Here is an 18,981-nt window from a genome sequence, read left to right as displayed (position 1 = left end):
GGAAATAATTTTTTTGCTGGTTTTATTAAAGTACCTGGTGATGAGCAGAAAGTTAAATCTGGGAATACTGTAGTTTATTTTGGCCAATCTAATCAGACTGCTGGGTTCCTTTCAGTCATGATTGCATGATTCAGTGGAGAAAGTATGTTTAAAATTGAGGATTACAGGTGGCTAAGCTGTTGTAATAGGTGGCAGAATTTTACTACTTTCAGCTGAGTAATGGAACTCTTTGCAAAGTCTCTGAATGTTTAAATACACAAAATTTTAGCAATTGTAATAACTTAACCTAGCCTCCAGGTCTTCTATTTTTAGTGACAGTACCAAAAAGGAAAGTAACCTGACTACTAAAGGAAAGTACTACCTGCAGGTGGATGCTTTTACAGGAGATTGCATGTGATAGATAACAAACAATTGTTCTGAGCATGAACTAACAGCAAATCTTCGTTATTTCTCTTAACAGCACCACTGTTAGAGTATCAGTTTAAAAAAAGCAGCAGGTAGTTCTTTCTCCAAAACCAGAATTCAACACTGGTCTGAAGAATCTTCAGTAACTTTGTATGGAGTTTCATTATAGTACTGCTAATCCTTGATAACTATAAACTTAGTTATCTGATAGGAAAGGTGATTTTTTTTGTTGTTTTTTTTTGTGATTTCAAAGTTCATAGGGTTTATTCTGTTTAATAATTTTGAAGTTTTGCTGCATGTAGGAAATAAAACAGGAGTTATTGAGAAACTTTGGGATACATAAAAACATGAAGTCTTAGACACATGAGCAGTAGAGGTGGTTTGGGACTTGTCAGAATTGTGTTGTCTTTTATTAGCTGCTAAGATTAAGCTGTTGTTGATGGTTTCTTTTTTATAAAAAAAGTCTCTGTCAGGTTTGCCCAGATGCTAGGAAATCTTTTAAATGGTAATGCGATGCATAGTACTTGTAAATGGATGTCAGTTTATTTACTTTATCTGATATAAACAAGCTGTTGTTAAGTAGATTGTGTAACTTGAAGGTTTTACATGATTTTTTAAAAATGTGTACCTAAACAGATTTGGGAACTGATCGGAAGCTTTTTCGCCTGGTGTCGAATGACTCCTTTCTCTCCATCCAACCTTCATTATCCTTGGGACACGATTTGCCAAGAGACAACAGTGACAAAGTGTGCCTCTCAAACAACCAGCTTGTGGACCAGTCTAAAACCAGTGCATGTGACACGGAAGTAGCTTCGCTTGTAACTCTGCATTCTCACTCCTATAGAAAGGATCATAGACCACGAGGTGTACCAAGGACTTCTAGCTCTGCTGTCGCTTTTCCAGATGCTTCACTAAATGACTTCCCTCTCTATCAGCAAAGACGAGGACTAGATCCTGTCAGTGAGTTAGAAGCTTCCAAGCCCCCTTCTGGATCCAGAGAGTCCTTGGCTGAGAACTCCTGCATTTCAGGAGTGTTTCAATTAGATGACATTCTGAAAAGTAGTAGCCCTCAACCACTGGCAAAGAGTGGGAAGAGCAAATCCTTGAAAGCAGACAAAAGTGTGGACAGTCTGAGAAGCCTGAGTACTAGAAGCAGTGGTTCAACAGAAAGCTACTGCAGTGGGACTGATCGTGACACTAACAGTACCATCAGTAGCTATAAGAGTGAACATACTAGCTCAACGCATATAGAAAGTGTGTTGTCAGAGCATGAGGAGGAGTCTCCTAGAGAAGAGAAAAAGGATGGTAAGAAAAAGGATTGTGGTGTTGATTCAGAGGATGACAGTAGTTCTACTACTGACAAAAGGACTAGTAGTGAAAGGACTGCTGTGGAAGTGAGCACTAACAGTGGTGTTCAAGAGGTAAAGGGTTCTAATGCATCTGAGGAGATGCACAGTCAGAAAGGTCTTGGTGCCTCTGCTTCGGAAGAGGCCAATAAGAACCCACATGCCAATGAATTGACTACACAAGCTGACAGGCCACCTGGGAAGGCTGCTGAACAAAGAGATGAGCAGAGTGAGAAACTAGCTGTGTTAGTAGATTCAAGAGCTTCTAAAGAGACAAGTGGAAAACAAAAAGAAGGAGATGTTCGACCAAAATCTTCTAGTTTGATACATCGAACAGCCTCTACCCACAAGTCCAGCCGGAGAAGGACAGGAAAAAAGCGGGCTAGTAGTTTTGATTCAAGTCGGCACAGGGAATATGTTTCCTTCCGAGGTGTATCTGGTACTAAACCTCACAGTGCTGTGTTTTGTCATGATGAGGACTCCAGTGATCAAAGTGACTTGAGCAGGACATCAAGTATGCAGTCAGCTCACCAGTTCAGCAGTGATAGCTCTTCCAGCACCACCTCCCATTCATGCCAGTCTCCTGAGGGAAAGTACAGTGCTCTAAAGACCAAATACGTTTCTAAAGAACGTGGTGGCACAGACCCTGAAAATGCTCACAAAACACATGTAAGCTCTGAAGGAATTAGCAAAAAACGATCTACACGTCGGACTTCTAGCACAAACAGTGCCAAGAATCGTGCCAGAGTATTAAGCCTGGACAGTGGTACTGTAGCTTGTTTAAATGACCCAAATAGTTTAATGGCACCAGGTAATATAAAACAGTTAACCACTTCAAAATCAGATTTGGAAGCCAAAGAGGGAGAGGTGCTAGATGAGCTATCTCTGTTGGGAAGGGCTTCACACTTAGAGTCAGTCACTCGTTCTAGGAATAGCTTACCAAGCCAGGCTACATTTCCTGAAGGGGAAGAGCAAGACTCAGCAAGTGGAGGTAAGTAAATGACCTACCAGAAGTATTTTGCTGTGTTTTGTTAGTGAGTCTGGTATCTATGACTTAGGTTACAATTGTACTTAATCGTCTTCCTGTTTCTTTGTTCTTGCTTAGTAAAACTGACAAAGCATTTCCTCCATGACCTCTTGGAAGATTACAGAAATGGGAGTTGAATTCAAACACATTATGAAACATATAGGTAGAGGTGTTAGGGATTTGTCACTGACAGTCTTTGTTAATCAGAGTTGTATCTTAAAATTATTATTTGTGATCCAATCAGACCTACTCCATTGTACTAGTCAAACTTCAAATTATGTGTGCTATTTAAAAGGTTAACAATAAAAGAGACAATTTTTAAAAAAAAATTGTGCAGTTTAGAAAACTGGAAATATGGAAATGATTCTTCGAGGTTACTGCTGTCTCTTAGATGAACTCTCTGGTGTGACTTGAAGTGGTAGCAAAAATACGAAACCCATACCCCTTAATGTGCTGCCTTGAATTGTGCATTCTTATGATGGTCTAGTTACTAAGCTAAACTCTCCTAGGGATTTGATTTTGCTTAGATTTTGCTTAGCAGTGCCACTGTTGGCTAGACAGTGTTGTTTACTTTGGGTTGGGTTTTTTGTTTTGTATGGATTTTGTCCTCCTTATGAGAATACAATCTTCCTGTGTTGGAGAGAGGAATGTGGTTTCCTCTTTTCTATAACTGTTGCTTTGCTTGGCATAATATGAGTACTAAGTTTACCTGTAATAGTTGATATTAATATAGATTAATAGGGGGCGTATTTAAAAAAAATTAAGCTCTTGGTTAGCCATACTGACTGCCTTAACTGGAAGGCTTTGTGTGTCATGAAATCTAAATGGGTTTAAAATACATTTTCAGAGCAATATGGGGTAGTTAATTACCTCGGTCTGACTTCTGGGATTGTTTCAGGGGAATACCTACAGGTAATCCAGATCTTGTTAGCTGAGCAAACAAATGCTTAGTAAAATTGTATTTTAGGTTAAGACATATTTTTAAGAAATTGTAGCAAATTTACTCTTCTTGTACTTTTTAGGCTGTTTTAAGTAAAGTATAGAGAGTCTTCCATCTTAAAAGGAGAGATTCCAACTCACAGTGAGATATGAACAATAGTTCTTCCCCCCCCAACACAGACATAAGAGCAAACTAAAAATCAGTTGATACTTTTGGGGGAGAAAAAAGTGCTGCACTGAAGTTTGGCTGTGCATTGTTTATTGATCAAAGTTGACTGATTTGCAGTTATCTTGGAGCTATAAGGTTGCCTTTATTTAAAAAAAAATAATTTTCATATATCAGTACTTTCTGTCTTTGCTATTCCTATTAACTGAGCTCTGTAGTAGCTTTAATGAAAGAATCCGGGTTGCTCTTCAAAGTATTAACTCCGCCAGGTAAACACTTATCACACATTCTTGTTATTCCTTTTTGAAGTGGTGGCTCTTCTTTATGTCTACTGAGAGTACTTTTACTACTAAGAGGTCTGCTTTATGTATTTACCATTTTGACTCTGCTCTCCTTAGCACAGATTTAATTTCATTTTGGTTTTCCTTAATCTATTTCAAAACTGTTCTCTCCTTATACACAAAGGAGGATTAATATACCTTACCTTACAGAACATGTCAGACTTTGTATGCACTCACCAGTTGTCAGTAGTCTGAAAGACTCAGTGCATGACTGGTGGCTATATATTGCCAAATATTTTGATTGCCCTTTTAAAGAGTGGTGAGGAAGACCAACCCTAACACATTTAAAAGCAGTCTTAAAGATACAAATCTGTATCAGCTTTAGCAAGGAAATCTTGCTGTCATTCTTGCCAGACTATTCTTTTCAGTTTCCCCTTTAAACTTGGCATCCATAATGGTAATTTTGAAGCTGTTAGTATTTAAGTAAGTGGTAAGAACACAAGTATTAACTTGCCTGTGGGTTTCAGGCTGACTTTAAGAAGCAATCTGGATTCAGGTTCTCCAGATCTGATGACATCATATGTTTAATAATACTTGCTGTATCTAATGTTTCTTATTGACAACAGAATAGGAGATATTTCCTTTATGATTGTAAGAAATTGTCATTCTGCTTTTTTTGAAAGCAGAATAAAATATCACATACTTTTATTTAACTTTACCTAAATATTTATTTATGCAGCCATGTCCAGCTTCAAGCCAGTAATTAATTTATCTGTTCATGATCAATGTGAATAATTCTTTTGTGTTTTCCTTTGTTTCTACTGTTTGTTTTTTTGTGTTTCTGTTGTGTTGTGGGTTTTTTTGTGTTGGTGGTTTGTTTTTTTTTTTTCCCCTTCAAATTTATAGCTTGTATTAAAAGTTTTGCAACAGCTGTATCTTTAGTTGTGGCTTTCTTCTTTGGGTTTACCTGTGAGTAGCAGTGTTCAGAGAAAGTTCTTAACTTTGTAGAATCTAAGTTGCTTTATATTCAGTATTTTCCACTATTAATTTGTCTTCACCTTTTGGGAGTGTTTTTAAATACATACATGTGTAATATGTATATACCTCGTGTGTATGTGTATAGAAATTATTGGAGTAAATTAAAAAGTTGCTATTTACACGTAGCAGATAAATTACAGGATAAACTTGTTTCAGATTTTCATAACATCAGAGGATATTGGTTGGATAGAACTTCTAGAAGTTGTCTGGTCCAACTTGCTGAAAGGATTATTTTATAATTTAATATAAATATTTTTTAATTTCTGTGATTGCCTATGATAATGTCTTGAAACAAAAAAATAACAGATGCATGCTTGATAACCAAAAGATTGATATTAACACATCCTCCTCTTTTTCAGTCAGCAGCTTTCAGTTCCCATTTTTCAAATATTACTTAAATCAGTAATTACAACTTCATTTTAATTTACTCCCTAAAGACTTAAAGATAAAAAGTACATTCTTGTTTCTGTAACTGCTGAAACATATTTCGTAATGGATATGACCTTTAGAAATCTTCTACTAAGCAGAACTCTGTACAAACTTGTACATTTTTTACTTCAGTGGATTCAACTTGGCAGTTTCATTTCTATCCCATTTTGGCAGGAAGTGGTGAATTACTCACTTTTTACAAGACAACTTGTGCATTTGAATAGAAATAGCAGTTCATTAAAATGCAGACAAACAGCATTTGAAAATTCTGTAATTATATACATGTGGGGATGTCTTACAGTAGTTGTGACCCTTGTTTAACTGCTCAGCCTCTGAAAGTAACTAGTGAATTGATGGGTTATCATTTAGATGAAGTTGTTTAGATGTCTAAAAGTTTGTTCAGTGGTATTTTGGAAATACTACCGTGATACTCCCATATATCTGGTTTCAGTTGGATATGTGCTATTTCTGGATTGCTGTTTGTAAGGATTTAAAGAACCAACACAAAACTGTGTATGTCACAATGATGTTCTGTAAAACTTGAGCTGGTCTGAAAGTCAAGTGTTCTCCCTCAGTTCTATACTAAATGCAAAAAATGCACCCTGAAAGTTACTACTATCTTTTACAGCTTGCTGTAATTTAAGATTTATTTATTTACTTCAAGTTCTTGAGTTACATACCCTTTTATAAATAAAACTGCATGTACTGTAACGTATTTTTCCTTTTGTGCATTGCATAGCGATACCAAAATAACAACTCGTACTGTTCTTTTGTGTTTTGTGCTCTGCAGTATGTCTCTATAAGCAGGCAGAATAGGGCTTTGTGAGCTTGGATTAGAATCTTGCATTTCATATGGCATATGGAAACTTGTTTGTTTCTTCGGTCTACGTGTATTCATACATATATGCTTAGCATATCTGCCCATGATCATTAGACAGTACCCTCTCCAAAGTTAAAAGTCCAGTATGGTTCTCTGCTATGCAGCCAATAGTTGTGTCAGCTGTTACTAACAGATCACATTTTTCCTACTATACTTATGTTGCATGTGGTCTGCAATTATTATTTATTTTGCCTGTGTTGTAGAGCTGTTCCATGCTTCTGGTAGCTTTAGTTTGATATGTTTTCTGCAGGTAGAATTAATTGCTACAGAACATGGAGCTTCTCATCTTTTAGCATTCTGTCATTCAAACTGCTAAGTCAAACAGTTTTTCATGAGAAAACAAACTCTGAAAGAGTTTAGAAATGGGTAGAAACTGAAAAAGTGTGTAAAGCTACTATAATCTGGTTGCATGATGTTAGCTATCTCTGCTCCTGTGTTCAGCATCTATAACTGGATCAGATCAAGCAGATCAGCAGAAGTTCTCTTCCATATGAAGCTCTTCATTGGAACCAAAAGCCTATTCCATTACTTGATTTTTAGATGTCAGCTAGCAGTGTCATAATGTACTCAGCACTTAAGAATGATACAGAAATTTTCATCTTAGCCCTTTGCAATACTTGACTTTGAAAGCATAATGTTGTTTGTCACAGTTTTTGTGTGTAAAGGATGAGTTTTACAGAATTACCTCTGATTCTGAATGTTCTGTTGTATCAGTAGAGCTGAGATGTTGCCATTAAACACTTACAGATGTCAGCAGTGTTAGGAGTGACATGTTAAGCTGAAATGGAACTCTGCAGTTTTGGACCTTAGCAATGAACATTTGATACGATCTTGCATCTACTAATTGTTAATTGCTACTTACTAAAGCAAAATGCAGTTTTAGTATGTTGTATGGGGACTGTCATGCCTGGTATGTCTGGGTAATATAGGGGTGTTCCTTAGATGGTTTATGACCAAAATAACTCCCGTCTTCCGGATACTTTGTGGTTCCATAAGGGTGGAGGTGGGGAATAAAAAACAAATAAAAACCTCAGGTTTTGTCTAGCTTGTAGCAGTGGCTGCTGAGACCCAGGAAATGTGTGTAATTGCTTGGCAAAAGCCCTCAGTGCTACTGGTAAGAGACTTCCTGTCATTACCAGAAATGTGGTCCTTTAGTGTATCATCTATAGAGTAGCAGATACTCTAACTAAAGTCCTGTAGGGCTGCATAAGGGGGAATTCAGGATACTTGATGAAGAGTGCATGGCACAGAATTCTAGTGTATACCAAAAGTTAAAAATGAAGCAAATGCACTTCATAGAATTTTGTTTTTGTTTATTTTCCCTGGGAATATTATTTATAAAATTTGACCCTGGTTAAATTCTCTCAAGCCTTCCAGAGGAACCAGAAGTAGTAGTTCTGTAGTTCTTTTAAAATATTTTGCATTACTGTGGGAGTGAGTTACTTAAATGTCTTAGATTAGTAGTGTTTGTGCAACTGCTTACAATAATATAATTGTTTATAACTGCCAAGTATTCATCTCAAACAGCAGTTGAATTGATACTTGGTATAAACGAAGCTGCATCTACTAACTTAAGTTTCTAAGCCACTTTTTTCATGTTCCTTTGTAGATGTACCTGGATTTGTTGTGTATATAGCTGAGAACAGTGTTCTCCATGCTGTCCGTGATTTAACGGAAGTGCTCACATTGCTGCTAAATGAAGCTGTGAGATGCAATTCCAGGACATATTGGCTACTAATTATTTTTGGTGTTACAGTTAATAGGAGCCCATTCAAAGCAAACATGACTTTCCATAAGATATACTAATTATGGAACACCACTTACATTGCAAAGGTTGTGTGTTCTAAAGATTTAAAGAATCTTTTCCTTCAGGTGAATAACTCCATATACCAATTCAGAATTAAGTTTCATGAAGGTTATGGATATTTATCTACAGCATGAACATACTACTAGCTACTGATATTCTTAATTCCTAGATATAGGAGCTGTATTGTGCAGGGCATAAGATTAGGTAATAGCTTTAGACCTTTGATCCCAAGTCCATCAACATTATAGTGAAGATGTCTCTGAGTAACACCTTATGTTTTCAAAAATGAAATAATTCAAGTGGGAAATGCAGTGAAGTGGAATAACTGAGACTGCTTGTTTTGCCATTGGTGTTAGCATAGATATTTTTCTATCAATCCTGTCTGTAAAAATGTTTGGTTCATAATTTAAAACAGATGGTTTCATTGTCCCGGTTATTCCCTGCTTTACAGTGTTTTGCATTTCAGACTGCTCTAGTGACTGGTTTGATGTAATTGTAAATATTCCTCCAGCCTAGTCTCAAATTTGTTTTTCATACGTCCGGACACAACACTGAAGTCTTGGGCTTTACTTGCCTTGTTTCTCTTTCAGTTTTGGTTGGTGTTTTTTTGTTGTTGTTTGTGGTTTTTGGGTTTTTTTGGTTGTGTTTTTTTTTTTTCTTTTTCCTCCTGACAAGCTTTCCCTTCTTAGTGGTACCTTGTTTTCCTCTGCCTTATTTTCTAACACAAGATTGTCTTGGAGATGTCCCTCTGTTCTTCGTGATTTCTCTCCTGCTACCAAATCTCCATTCTTCAGAAAATTGCATCAGTGATGTTTTTCATAAAATATCCACAGTAAGTTATAATACTGTGAGCCAGTATTTTGCACTTACATCAAAGAGGTATAAGAGATCCCTGCAATTGTAAGTCTTATAATGGTGCATAATCCATGGTGATTAATAACTGTATACTGAAGATATGGACTGAACAGACTCCTTTCTACTTGGATATCTTACAAGTGTGGTTTTTAAAGTAGTGTTAGGGCAGATGAGAATCAAGTATGAATGCCTCAACTGTGAAAAGAGGGGTGGTGTTTAAGCAATAAATGTGTGAGAGAAGTATGGCTTTTCTCAGGTTTTCAACACAAGCAAGTACACAAAAGAGCAAAATTTCAGCTATTTGGTTTGGCAAAGTATGTTCAATGTTAGAAGACAGAATTCATTGTTTATGGGAATGCGTGAGCCATAAACTTCAAATCTCACTGAGAATTGTAGGGTTGGTCATTACAAATGGTTGAAATAGATCACAATTTCCCATTTGACAGGGAGAGAAATGGCATGTCCAAGCATCACTCAGCTTCCATGCACACATTTAACCGTGCTTAACCTCATTAATTTAGAGCTTCAAATTATGTAATTTTTTTTTCCTGAGAAGAATAAGGGATATTGTGTTTCCATTATATGTGGATTTTTTGTTTTCTTTCCAGTCAGACTGAAGGTGGCAATTTTTATCTTGAGAACTCTGTGGTTTTCCACATTAATGCTTTACCTCTGTCTTACCTCCACACCCTATCTTTCTAGCAGTCTTACTTAGGAAAAAATTACTTAATTTATCTGATGGAATGGGCTTAGCATTTTTGCCTGTGGGGATTTGTTGATGCAATAAAATCTGGAAATTCTGCTTTTTTAATCTCATGCTTCTTCAGCCTTCCATTTTCTAAATTTAGAAAGGTTTAGAAGGGTTAGAAGTAGTGATGCATGTAGGGTGATGTTGTAAATTCTTTGGCTTGTATATATGGATGTTTTGGTTTAGAAGAAAGTATTTGCAGTTTGTTGAAGCTAGTTGTATTGTACCATTTTATTGTTGTTCTGTGAATTTGAGTCTTCAGTTCTGTTTAAAACTTTGAGGAACTGCAGAGGTTTACATCACAAACAGTTGCATAGTGAAGAAAGAGGAATTTCGCAAAGGCATAACCTGCGGGCAGGACAGTTCAGCCTACGTTGAGAAATTCCCAGCTGTTTGGCCAAGTGTTGTGAATTATTTTTTTATTCCAGAAATTTCTCTACAATAATTTTGAGTCTTTTTAGTGGGAAAGCGTAATTCCAAATGTGTGGTGACAAAATTATGTTCTCATGACTTTCAAAGTGTGTAACTGCTCATTTGGCTCTATGCCAATCAGAAGTATAATGAAAGAAAAAGGATTCATTTTAATAAATGTGTTAATATGCACAGTTGCATTAACAAATCCAAAAGCAAAATTATTTCCTCTTTGAAATTAGGTGTATTATAGTTGGGAGTAGGTAAGGGAGGGTTAAGTTTGCTACGAAGTCGTCATTAGGTCTCCACCTCTTATTTTATTGATCTCTGGGATGGAGGCTTGTATTTCTAGCTTGTGCACTTTGAACTACCAACCTGTTTTTTCTCTTCTTGAGAACAGATAAAGTTGGGGGCTCAAATTCATATGACACATGCAGAAGACTTTTATACTACAATGTCTTGACATTAGAGTAGTGTAGCATTTAAACAGAAAAGGTTAGATTAAACCAAAAAATAGAGCAGACTTAAAAACCCCCCACACTGTAAGCTGAAAGGTTTCCTTTACTGATTTACTTGAAGTAAGCAGGAGCTGTAAAAGTACAACTTATTTTATCTCTCAGTATTAGATCTAGATTTTGTGCATGAGTCTACGTGTTGGATCTTACCTTTCTGGAGTCTAGAGTAAGTCATTTTAAGTAGCAGCACTGCAGAAGTGTGAGTGATGGTCTAAAGACAGGTTTAAAAAAAAAAAAAAAGCTTTCCTGAAGGGAGAGTTTTGTGTTTATACTGTGTTGCTTTGTAAATATTAAAGGAAGCTTACTTATGTTAAAACAAAATTATTTCCCTCATACATAAACTGCTCTCAGAGCATGATAGAGGATAATTTAGGAGCTTTATCTTGCATCCTACTGGAGAACTCTCAAGCAACTGTACCGCTCCTTCTCCTTAAAGACAAGTATTGACATAAATGATATGTTTTTAACTTGGGTAGCTTTCCGTAATGGTATATATTTTTTAAATCATGTGTGTCCTTTAAAATGGGTTGTTTTTTAAAAAAGCAACCAAAAACAAAACCAAATTTTGCTGAATATGGCTTTCCACATTTCAAACAAACAGTAATCCTTTCTGCTCAACTAGCTTGTTTTGAACTTTCCTAGTCATGGTTTTGACATGTAGCTTCTCAAGCTCTTGCATAATGTTAACAGTTTTGGGCCTTGTTAGGCTGAAGAGCTCTGCAGTCTTTTTGAAAAAACGTATACTTGCTTAGTGATCCTGGATGTCACCACTTACATTCAGAAAAAGTATATATGGAAGATATGCATTGACCAAAAATTTCAAGATGCCAAAAAAATTATTTGGTAGATCAGGCAGAAAGATACACCACAATCTACTTTGATTTTTAAAGGTTAAAGTGAAAGAGTAAAAAGTTAGTGCATGCCAGAGCTATTTGCCTTTGCAGCTCTGGATTTAATCCCCAAGTACATATTAATTCTGATTTTTTTTTTTTTTTTTTTTTTTTTTTTTTTTAAAAATTTTTTTACCCTTTTTTTTTTTTTCCCTTTTTTTTTTTTTTTTTTTTTTTTTTTTTCTTCAGAAATGTTTATATCTATTTTCCTTACAGGACACTGGCTCAGTCAGTGCTTGAGGTAGACTTGCTTTAGTGATAAATTGGAGCTGTGTAGGAAGGACTGCTAGTGTTTCCATAATCTGGGTTTATTACAGAAGATGATGGTTACTGAATAAAAGATATGAAAAGAGAAAGGGATGATGTCAGTGTTGAGTGTACTTCCTTGAAGAACTGCATTTGAATGCTGCCTTCGCTAAGTAGTTGCAAATGGTAATTAACATGTAATGCAGATGTTTACCATCTTAATGGTAATTAAGATGTTTACATTTCAGTTAAGACTAGTCACTCTTTACTTTCAAAGTGCTCAGCTGTGATATGATTATCAGATACAGAATTTCTTTTGCATCTGAAGTCATTGGAAGCTGTGTTTTGAATATATGAGGGTTTTATATGCTGAGGTATATACTGCAAAAATTGAGCTTTACAAATTGGCACCAAAAATTAGTGGGCAGTTTTGACTTTCTGTGTTAACTTAATTCACCAGAAGAAAGCCAGGATTCATGCTGTCTTGTTCAGTGTGTTTCATTTTCCCAGTACTTCATGTATGAGAGCTATAAAGAAATCTTTGAAGAAATTACACTGTATATAGAAACAAAGCATAAAGCTGTATATTAAACCGCAAGAGAAAAAAATTAGTTCTTGCTAAAATACACCGAAAAGGATATATCACCTGTTTGTGCTTAGAATAACAAAACCAGTTGTGGTGGGGTGAAGAGAAAGCGAGCAATTGTACAGTTTGCCTGTAAATACGGGAAAGAAGTGAAATGCTTGTAATTGATGCTGGTGTTAAGGTAATCTCTTAATGTAGCTCCTTAGCTTTTAAAGCAAATTACAGATTGAAGTTTCATATACAGTATAGACTCTTGTTCCACGCAGTCTTTATTGTTTGAGCTGTGGCAGTAATACATAGCAGTAGTAGGCTGCTCTAGGTTGCTATTCCCTGTAGATAAGCATTAGATTCTTTGCTGGTAAGTTTTGAAAGCTTAATGACAGGAATATTTTAACTTGAAATGTGCTTCAGTGAACATGGACTGCTCTCCCTGTGATCTTTCTGCCATGAAAAGCATTGCTGCCTTGACAAGATTCCTTTTACTCTCCAATAACAGGCTGCTTGGCTACCCAGTTGTGACTTTTCCCTTCAGGATTGTAATTCTCCTCTTGCACTGACTTCATGTCAAGTTTTGGTTATTTTTTCTCCCCTTCACTTGCCTGCCAAAAACTTTTTTCTCTGACCCATTCCCTTGAGCTCTCTACTGCTCTGCATTCAAATTGGTTAGTAGCTTCCTTCGTTCAGGGGTAGACTGACATTGTAGACAGACCATGAAGCAGTCCAAATCCAAAGCTACTCAGATTGTGGAATTAAGGGAGCATAGGTGGATTTTGGGGGGCAATATGTGGAAAAATCTTAGGTTCCCCTGAGTATGTACAAGTTTTTAGTGTTGCTTTATAAGTGGACCAAAACTTTTGTTTTCTGTTTTTATCTGGGGAGTTGAAATAACTAACCCACCAAAGAAGTTATTCTCTCACTTAATCTCAGCCCTCTATTTCTCCAAATCGTGGTGTAACTTAGCCTGAAATTAACAACATGCATCTCTTGATACTTAAGAAGATAAAGAAAAAACAACTCTGTTTTGTCCTGAGGTGGTGTGATGAGGTTAACCTCAACCCTACCCATTTGGCAGAAATTATAAAATTGAGAAGACAATATTACAGTGGTGACCGGCAGACAACCCTTCTGGGTTGTTCTTTCGGATTCTCTAGTAATTATCTATTAAATGAGAGCTAGAATGAGATCAGCTTTGTCTCTTCCTGCCCTGTGCAAATGGAAGAGATTTGGAATATCCAACTTTTTTCGCAATCTGGCTATTTTGATATGGGGGTAAAAAAAACCACCAAAAGCGCCCTTGAATATTCAAGAACAGACACATCCTACTCCCAACTACCCAAATTTTTACTAATAATTGTGTGTTGTGATCCTGTCTTTGAGGCAGGTTATGTGAACAGTCAGTGCATAAGCTACTTCTGTTGTTGCAAGTCAACTTCATTAACTTGGGGAGGGTCAGGGGGAAGAAAGGAGTCTTAAGTTACTGTGTACATAACTAGGATGGGTTCTTATTTGACCTAAAGTCTGTCTTGATGCAGCAGCACAAGCCAGCGAGGAGACTGTCACATTTCGCCGTGAACGCAGCACATTTAGGCGTCAGGCAGTACGACGCCGGCACAATGCAGGGAGTAACCCTACCCCTCCTACATTGCTCATCGGATCACCCCTCAGGTAGGGTTTCTAAATGTTCCACCATATTTAGCATGCATGCAGCAGACCACTTCTCCCCACACCCACCAGTGTTGCCAGAAAAGCACTTTTTACTTCCTTCCCCACCATAACCTCGAGCTGTCACTGCATGTCACTGTGGGCTTGTCGAATTGTGCATGTATATGTGGCACTATTTTTCAAAATGATCAGGAAAGCAGTCTCTAACATGTTATAGCTGATTCCAGATTCATAACAGAATGAACTAATGCTAACAAGATTAGACTCAGTGTTTTTTATAAAAAACTGCAATTTTTATAAAAACTTTTACTTTCAAGCAATGAAAGAAACCCCAAGAAAATATTATTCATCACTCCTTATTTTCGCTTTCTTTAAGAAAATAAGCATTATGGACTAGTACTGTAATCACTTTTCATGTCTGCAGATAGAGATAAGCATAACAACAACATTGGAAGAACATGATAAAGAGCTAAATCATACATGCAAAGTTTCTAAATCTAAAATACAAGTAAACTGTTGTATGAACATCCTGCATCTTCTTCCAGCAAAAGAGAAACAATGAAGCAATAGTCATGTTTTTGTTAAAGAATGGATAGTATAGCTCCGGATGAACTCTACCTGTATGGCACTTTGCATGCCTTGGCAATGTTTAAGATGAACACATAGCCCAGCAGTCCTCAACGTTCCCTGACCCATTTGTTAACAATACTGAGCCTAGTGATAATTTACACATAGCAACTCTATTTGGTCTGTTAGGTTGAACAGTAGAAACAGCAACCACAGTTAAATTTTTTAACTTGCTTTTTTAATCTTTTAATTTTGTGGTTGCCTACAGTGTTGGAGAATCTGATGAGCAGAACATTGCCTGTAGAGGAAGGAACACTCCCATGTACATACTGAAGTAATTTTTCCTCTAGTTATGTGATCAATGCAGAGGAATAATTCTATGTGTTCTGAATGAACTTCCTTCATATACTCGGCTATTGTTTAATAAGAGGAGCAGTCTGCTTTTGTGTTCCAGGAATACTTGTGCAAATTTTATTTTTTTTTTAATGGGAAAAAAAAACTATAGAAACAGCAAATAAAATCCTTTACAGTAGAGGATAGGGAAGGAATCATGCCATCAGGGACTAAGTTTCTAAATTTTACTCAGGTAGAAGGATTGCAGGAATGGTACCTAAAATATGAAAATGAAGGATTGACTTCTGCCACATCAGTGACTGGAACTAAGTAGATGTGTTTTTACTGTCTAGTGCAGTATGTAGATCTGAGATAATTTTTGTTAAGCTTGTGGTCTTGTTCAGCATAGCTTGCTCAGTGGTAAGGTACTGATTTACTTCATAGTGAGGGATGCTAAAATTTTGCATTCTCTTCAGTCACCATTGCATTCATTTGCTTCTCATATGTTTTTCTTTGGTGTGTTTCCTCTTTTTTTTTCAAGAGGAGGATAGTATTGTTTTGCATATTGGCTCTTAAGAGGCTGTGCACACTAATCAGAGCTCCTTTTAACTGTGCATTAAGCCAGAAAACAGTGAGTTTCCTTAGGTAGAAAGTAGGGCAAATAAAGGCTGTGTTTTAAACTGAGGCTGACAGCTACCTCATTTTACTATGCTACTGCAGTCAGTAAAGTCCCATGGCTTAAGCTGGACTTGAGCAAGAGATCATGAGAAAACTGAAGCTGGTGGAAGTAATTTTTTAATCATACAAGATGTTTAAGGGTGAAAAAGTGGATCAAATTCTAGCCTTGTATTTCCTCCCTGCATCTTCTAGCTATCTGGATTTGTTACTGTCTAAATCATAAAAAAAAATAAAATACATATATTCTATTATCTGAAATAAAAACACTTCCTCCAAAATTCCTGTATTTTAAACATATGTTCAGAATGGATACTTAGTGAGGGTACTCTTTTAAAAACCTTGTGGTGCTAAATGACTGTCCCTCTGAGTGTAGTCCTACCAAACACTGAAGTGGTTTCAGGTTTGTTTGACAAAAATTCCATTTGAATAGTCTGAAAAAGCCTTCCTTAATATGGCTAGCTTAATTTTAGTGTAAATAATATATTTTACTGGAAGAAAAATGCCTAAGAGAGATGAAAAAAAAAAAAAAGTCTTCCATAAGGAAGGAATTTGAATACAGATATTTTTAGCAAGTTGCCACCAAGATCCTTTCAAAAGATTACTGCAGCTGTACTGGCATTAATTGTGTGTGCTAGTGGTGAGCTGCTTCAGTCTAGTTCCTTGTGTTGCTACCCACATGATTCAGATGTTAAATTTCTAACAATATTTGATTCACTGATCTTTAGTAGTCCTGATGCTACTTCTTACTTATTCTTGTCATCAAATCGTTAATCTCCTAATCTTCTAACTCTTGCATACAATTAGATGTTGTGATGATGTTCCCTTAGAATTAGTTGAGTTCTACCTGATGTTATTTTTAAAAAGTTCCTATCCATTATTGCAAATACTTTTCACTTTCTCTGTGGAATATTTAGTAAAAGATATAATGGTGTTATATATGCGTTTGGCAGTGATTGACAGGTAAAGTCCAGTAAATTCTGCTAGTCTGATGCTAAATTAGACATGAGTAATTTGACTGGTAACTTAAAAACAGAACAGCAAAAAAGCCAAACCCCAAAAACCACAACAAATGAACCATCCACCCCTGTTTTTTTCCTGTTGAAATGTCAACAGTGTTTTGGATACTTTAAACATAAGTATGCATTGGCATCCTCTGTAGTCAGTGGTGTAATCATGTATGTCTGATACTAGAACATAAGTGACTGAAGCAGAATTTTATTTTTATAATTATTAATTAGGCAGAGATAAGTGTAGCTTTTGCATATCTGTGCAGTCTGTTAATGTGGATTTTTTTTTTTCCTGTGACAGATATGGATAACCACTGAAAGGGCTACTTTTTGATACATAGCTACTGTTTAAGGGAAAGCAGCATTGTTTGGCATTATTTTGGTGTTGCTGATAGTACTTAAGGGAGGCAATGAAGACTGGCACATCTATGAGATTCCTTAGGGCTTCTGTTGCCATGTAGCTCCCTGAGATCCTTGTCTAGAACACCAAAACATTGAGTTTAAAGTTGAGATTCAAACATGTTAGAACACGATAATGATGAGTTGCAGTTTTCTATGTCATAAGCTGTGTATGCATGTCTGCTTTATTTTGCACGAGCTTCTCTTAACACCTATTCTTATATGAATCTTTTATTTTCCAGTGAGGGTGTAACAAAAGAACTGAAAAGCAGATGTTCTAGAAAATCTTGCTGAAAGCAAGTACATAATATATACACCCTCAACTCTTTGTAAGGCCTTGCATTTTCAGTTGCCTTACTTGCCAACTGTAGCATCACACAGCAAAAAGTAAAACAGGAAAAGCAGCAGGCAATAAAGATAATTTTTTAAAAGTATTTAAAATATTTTCTGTAGTATTCAAAATATAAATTTATAAAAAATTTCTAGAAATTTCGAAAATTTCCTCAATTTAATCACGTCCCACAGCTAATGTCTGACATGTAACTTCTTAAAATATACAACATGAAGGGTAATAAAAATACTTATATTACAAAGTAGATGTGATTTACAAAGTGTAAACACCATGAATTCTGACATTTTCCATGTTTCAAATTAAACAAGCTATTTAAAAAAAATAAATTAACTTTGTTAAATAGCTTTGTAAGATAGTTTTGCAGTTAGAATGTTGTGAAGAGTAGACCTAGCATTTTCAAGCATTGTCTGTTCATGTGACTATAAATGTACAGATTTCTCTGAAGCCCAAGTTGACTTTTAAAATCTTTTTTTGGTGCAGGTATTTGTCTGGATATAGAAGAATTTATTTGTAGTAATAGTACTGAGTAATAACATTTTTACTGTACTGTCAAAATAATTTTAAAATAGATTTAAAACTTCTGTCAATAATTTTTATAAGCATTCTTAATATGTTCCAAAAATTCTGAATCCAAAGGTTTAACTAGTTCACTACAAGGTCTGTGCTAGTATATGGCTACTAACAAAGCTTAAAGACATTTTGTAGTTAGGGTGCAGATTAATATCAAGAAAGGTGATATTATTGTGACAGGAGAGTTGACTAAGTCCTCCTCCATACCTCAGTGAGCCAAAAGGACCCTACCTATCATGAGACAACTGGAACAGCCACTGCCGTATGTAGGTGATACTTCAGGTCAGTCTACAATTAGACTAACCACCAGTAATTTGCTTTTGCACCCACAAATTAAGACTTTTATTCTTTAGAACATACTTGAGGGTGCCTTGGGGAGGTCTCAGAAAGCAACACTGCTTCTGTGAAGCAGGACAGGAACTGTATGTAACTAGTGTCCAGATATTCCGTTATACAGAACTCACGGGTTGTCTTAATCCTAGTAAGTGGCTTCTTAATGCTATGCTCTTAAGTTTTCCTCTTTAAACTCAAAGTCTTGTTTTGCTTCACTTCGAGGTATTTTTCCTCTTCTGCCTGGTAATGTGTCCCCAATCCGTGTTTTCTCGTAGCCTTCAAGATGGTCAGCAAGGCCAGCAGCCCTCCTGGCAGGTCAGAGTGCAGTCCCGCCCCCCTTCCCAGGCAGCTGTGCTCAGCGCTAGCGCCACCTTGCTGGTGAGAAATGGGAGTGTCCACTTAGAAGCATCACATGCCACTGCATCTGCTGTAGGCGATAGCAGTTTGCACGATGAACTTGGTATGCAGGCCTTATGTAACCTTCATGACATGGAAGTTTTAATACGGCAGA

At 36.4% G+C, this 18,981-nt stretch overlaps 1 protein-coding gene across 1 annotated transcript in view; it reads left to right on the top strand.

The window, feature by feature from the left end:
• Positions 1-18,981, top strand: part of PCNX (pecanex homolog (Drosophila)) — a 79,324-nt gene that overhangs the window by 10,925 nt on the left and 49,418 nt on the right. The window contains 3 exon segments of the mRNA XM_010007666.1: positions 1,042-2,742; positions 14,102-14,234; positions 18,746-18,930. Coding sequence (XP_010005968.1) covers positions 1,042-2,742; positions 14,102-14,234; positions 18,746-18,930 — 2,019 coding nt within the window.

The sequence above is a fragment of the Chaetura pelagica genome, unplaced genomic scaffold (assembly GCF_000747805.2).
Source record: "Chaetura pelagica isolate M959 unplaced genomic scaffold, ChaPel_1.0 scaffold70, whole genome shotgun sequence".
In the NCBI taxonomy this organism is placed as follows: domain Eukaryota; kingdom Metazoa; phylum Chordata; class Aves; order Apodiformes; family Apodidae; genus Chaetura; species Chaetura pelagica.
Note: the sequence above shows the minus strand (reverse complement) of the source record. Positions and strands in the feature narration are given on the sequence as shown.